Source organism: Chrysemys picta, chromosome 12, assembly GCF_011386835.1.
Source record: "Chrysemys picta bellii isolate R12L10 chromosome 12, ASM1138683v2, whole genome shotgun sequence".
Taxonomy (NCBI): domain Eukaryota; kingdom Metazoa; phylum Chordata; order Testudines; family Emydidae; genus Chrysemys; species Chrysemys picta.
The window spans coordinates 21,817,580-21,821,172 of NC_088802.1; the positions used below are offsets into that span (position 1 = coordinate 21,817,580).

A 3,593-nucleotide genomic window follows, 5' to 3' on the forward strand; every position below is an offset into this window, starting at 1 on the left:
ATCCCATGGCAAACACACCATTAAAATCCTTTTAACCTTTTATTAAAGATAAAGAAAAAAAGAAAGCACAGTTAAAGCATTTGAAATGTAAGGTATTAAATAAGGCTTTCATTTTAACAATGTCCCTCGCTCCCTATCCCTTTAGCTGAAGATAGTTTTAAAAGGGAAAAAAAACAACAACCCTTGTCTGTCAGTCTCTTAGATGGCATCAAAGATGGTAATAACTGTCCTTTGGAGGGAAAGTGAAGAAATTAGTTGAGATTGGCTGGAGCTGTTATTGTTAAAGTCCCTCCAATCCCATTTCATTTGTGGTGGTGTTTGGGACTTAAGCTGTTTATAACATTTATTAGTGAACTTTCCATAGTTAATTCCCAAGCAGCCAAAAATTATGCGCTCAATTGTCACAGCAGTAGTTAGGCACGTAAATGCTTTTGTGGATCTGGGTCTTAGTGCTAAAGGACCTGCCCTGAGTAAATGGAATAGATATAATTAGAAGTGAGCACCTCCTGTTGCCCAGACCAGTTCCTAACCCCCGGACTACGCTGCGTACCAAAGAAGTGTAAGGAACACAATAATTATATGGTAGGAGGCACGTGAAATGAATTAAATAGCACATTAAAGGTCTCTGCCATCACAAGTGAGCCTATGACATATGGGCAAAGACTAAAACATTCTGAAAGATACCAGCAGTGGGTTCACAGATGGTAACCTAGTTAAAATTTATTGGAAAAAAAGTGTCATTTTTTTAATCTTTCCATGTACATCTCAAAAAGTGGCTCTGGGATTCTCCAATGAGTGGATCCCCTGGGGTACCTGTGATCATTTAAACTTGTCAACCTCACCCAGTTGAGGCAGACCTACTTCACAGAGAATGGCAAGTAGATCATTCCTGAGACCAGAAGAACTAGAGTCAACATATAAAAGTACAATTTGCTTAGATTTGACAATACCCGTTGGACAAGTCAAAAGACCCTGATGTTGCGGGTGCTGTTTCAGGGCTTCTCACGGCTTGACATGAAGGGAAAAATCAGAGCAATTCCTTCTTTTCAGTCTTTGAAGAAGTTCAGAATAAACTACTTTAGTATTTAATCCAAAAGAGCAGGGACTAGAATTTAAAAATTACCCTACAAGAATTTATTCTACTGTAGTTGTTGATGATTTGAGGCACAGGGCTCAATCTGTGTCTAGCTGGCTCAGCCTTATGGTATCTTCCTAACATCACAGACCTAGACTAACGTGAGTAACTGTTCTGCTCCCCGTTCTGTTTATTTGTTTCCTTTTGTTGTTTTTGTTTTCCCTCTTCTCTTTCCTTTTTTAATATCTTTGTTCTCCGTTTTGATAACTTTTTTTCTTATATTTTCATTTCCCCTTTCTCCTTTCTCTCCTTTCTTTTCTTTCACTCATCTTTTCTTCTTCTTTTTTGTTTTTTTCTTTCCTTCCTTTTACTTTGATTTTTTTTGGTTCCTACATTTTCTGTTTATCTTTTTTTCCCTTTCCTTTTTATTCTCTTTCTTCATTTCTCTACTTTCATTTCCACCCTCTCATTTCCTTTGTTGCTTTTCTCTATTCCTTTATTTTAACTTTTACTTCTCCTTTCTCTTTTTACTTTTTTATTTCTTTCCTTATTTTTAAGGCTAGTCCAAATATTTCTATCAAAACTTTTTTTTCGACCAAAAAAAAAGGGGGGGGGGGTTCAATTAAACTAAAACCTTTGTGGTAAGTGTCTGCTTTCTGTGGGCAATTTTTGACTTTTCATTAAGAAAATAAAAAAAAAAACCAGAAAGTTGAAGAGTTTTCAGCGAAAACTTTTCTTTTTTCTTCCTCTTTCTCCCCCACACCCCAAAAAAAAGTCAAAAATTTGCACAGGGAAACAATTCCACCCAGCTTTGCTATGCTTTATTTTTTGGGCTTTTCTCTCCTCCACTTTTCTTTCCTCTTCTGTTTGTTATTAGTTTCCTCTTCTCATTGTCTTCCCTTCCCTGCTCACATTTACTTGTTGTTCTTCCCATCTCAGCCTTTGCCCACAGGGTAAATTTTTATTTCCTGTATTGTTCTTTTGTCTTCTTCACTTTTCTTATTTCACCCTTGCTTTCCTCCTCTACATTTTATCATTTTTCCTCCTTATCTCTCTTCCTTTTCCTTTTATGTTCTCTTCTGATCTTTTCTTTCCTCTTCTCTACTCTTCTGTTTTTCTACTTTTCTTTTCTCCTGTTCATCTGACACATTATTCCTTATTCCCTCCATCCTCCCTCTACCCCGCACAGATAGCTCCAATGTACCCATGTGGAACCAAACCAAGATAACCGAATTCATCCTCATGGGATTCGTCTACCCCCGCCATCTAGAATGCCTCATGGCTGCTGGCTTCCTGGCCTCTTACCTGCTGATCTTGTCTGGCAATATCATGATCATCGCCATCATCCTCTTAGACCGTCACCTCCACAGCCCCATGCACTTCTTCCTCTGGAACCTCTCCTGTTTGGAGATCCTTTTTACATCTTCTGTCCTACCCAAGGTGATTGTCAGCTTCCTGACGGGTGACAGGTCCATCTCCTACCTGGCTTGTATCACTCAGTGTTACTTCTACTTCTTTCTGGGCTGCAGCGAGTTTGTCCTGCTGGCCGTTATGTCCTATGACCGCTACGTGGCCATCTGCAACCCACTGCACTACACCATGGTCATGAATGCTCAGCTCTGCTTCCAGCTCGTGGTGGGGTCGTGGGTAACGGGGTTCCTGGTCACCATCATCCACATCATCCTGATCATCACCCTGCCCTTCTGCAATGCCAACCAGATCGACCACTTCTTCTGCGACAGCTTGGCCTTGGTCAAGCTGTCATGTGTGGACACGAGCTTTGTGGAGCTGCTGAGTTTCATGACCTCCTCCGCCATCCTGCTGGGCTCCTTGATCCTGACGGTGGTGTCTTATACCTACATTGTTGCCACCATCTTCAGGATAACCTCCCTCTCAGGACGCAAGAAGGCTTTCTCCACCTGCTCCTCCCACTTCATCATCATCACCATGGGCTACGGCAGCTGCATCTTCATGTATGTCCGGCCTTCGGGCAGCGACACCTCGCTCAACAAGCTGGTGGCCCTGCTCAACACAGTGGTGACCCCTCTCATGAGCCCCTTCATCTTCAGCATGAGGAACCAGCAGATGAAAGATTCCCTGAGGGCTGCCTTGAAGAGAAGCATGAACTTCTCAAGGAAGCATATTAACTTCTGAATGGGTTTTGTGAGGGGAAAAGAAGGGGAAGTTAAACAAGAGTAATAGTTATAGTACTCTCCTAAGATATAGTACTCTCCTAAGAAGTGGTAGTTCCCTGTTCAAATCCCTTTTCTCCTAAGGCAGAGTGGGAAATTGAAGCTGGGTCTTCTGCTTCCTAGTTGAGTATCCAAATGACTGAGCTAAGAGTGATGAATGAGTCATTCTTCTCACGCTTCAGTCCTCTTGCGATAAACACCTTTGGTGCCTGACCCCAAGAAAGCTGACAGATAGGCACCTCCCTGGAATCTCCCATTGGCTAGCATAGATGAGGAACCCCTGAGCATGCTGGCTTTTGTGAATCCCATTTTTAGGTGCCTACCTC

At 41.9% G+C, this 3,593-nt stretch overlaps 1 protein-coding gene across 1 annotated transcript; it reads left to right on the forward strand.

The window, feature by feature from the left end:
- Positions 1-1,162: 1,162 nt before the first annotated feature.
- Positions 1,163-3,593, forward strand: LOC101936787 (olfactory receptor 6C76-like). Its single transcript, XM_005312443.3, has one exon. It carries the CDS (start codon positions 2,282-2,284, stop codon positions 3,227-3,229), a length of 948 nt encoding a protein of 315 aa, XP_005312500.1. The 5' UTR covers positions 1,163-2,281; the 3' UTR covers positions 3,230-3,593.

Bases quoted from the DNA above. Each gene is read 5' to 3' on its own strand.
- LOC101936787 (XM_005312443.3), top strand. From the start codon at position 2,282: ATGTGGAACCAAACCAAGATAACCGAATTCATCCTCATGGGATTCGTC.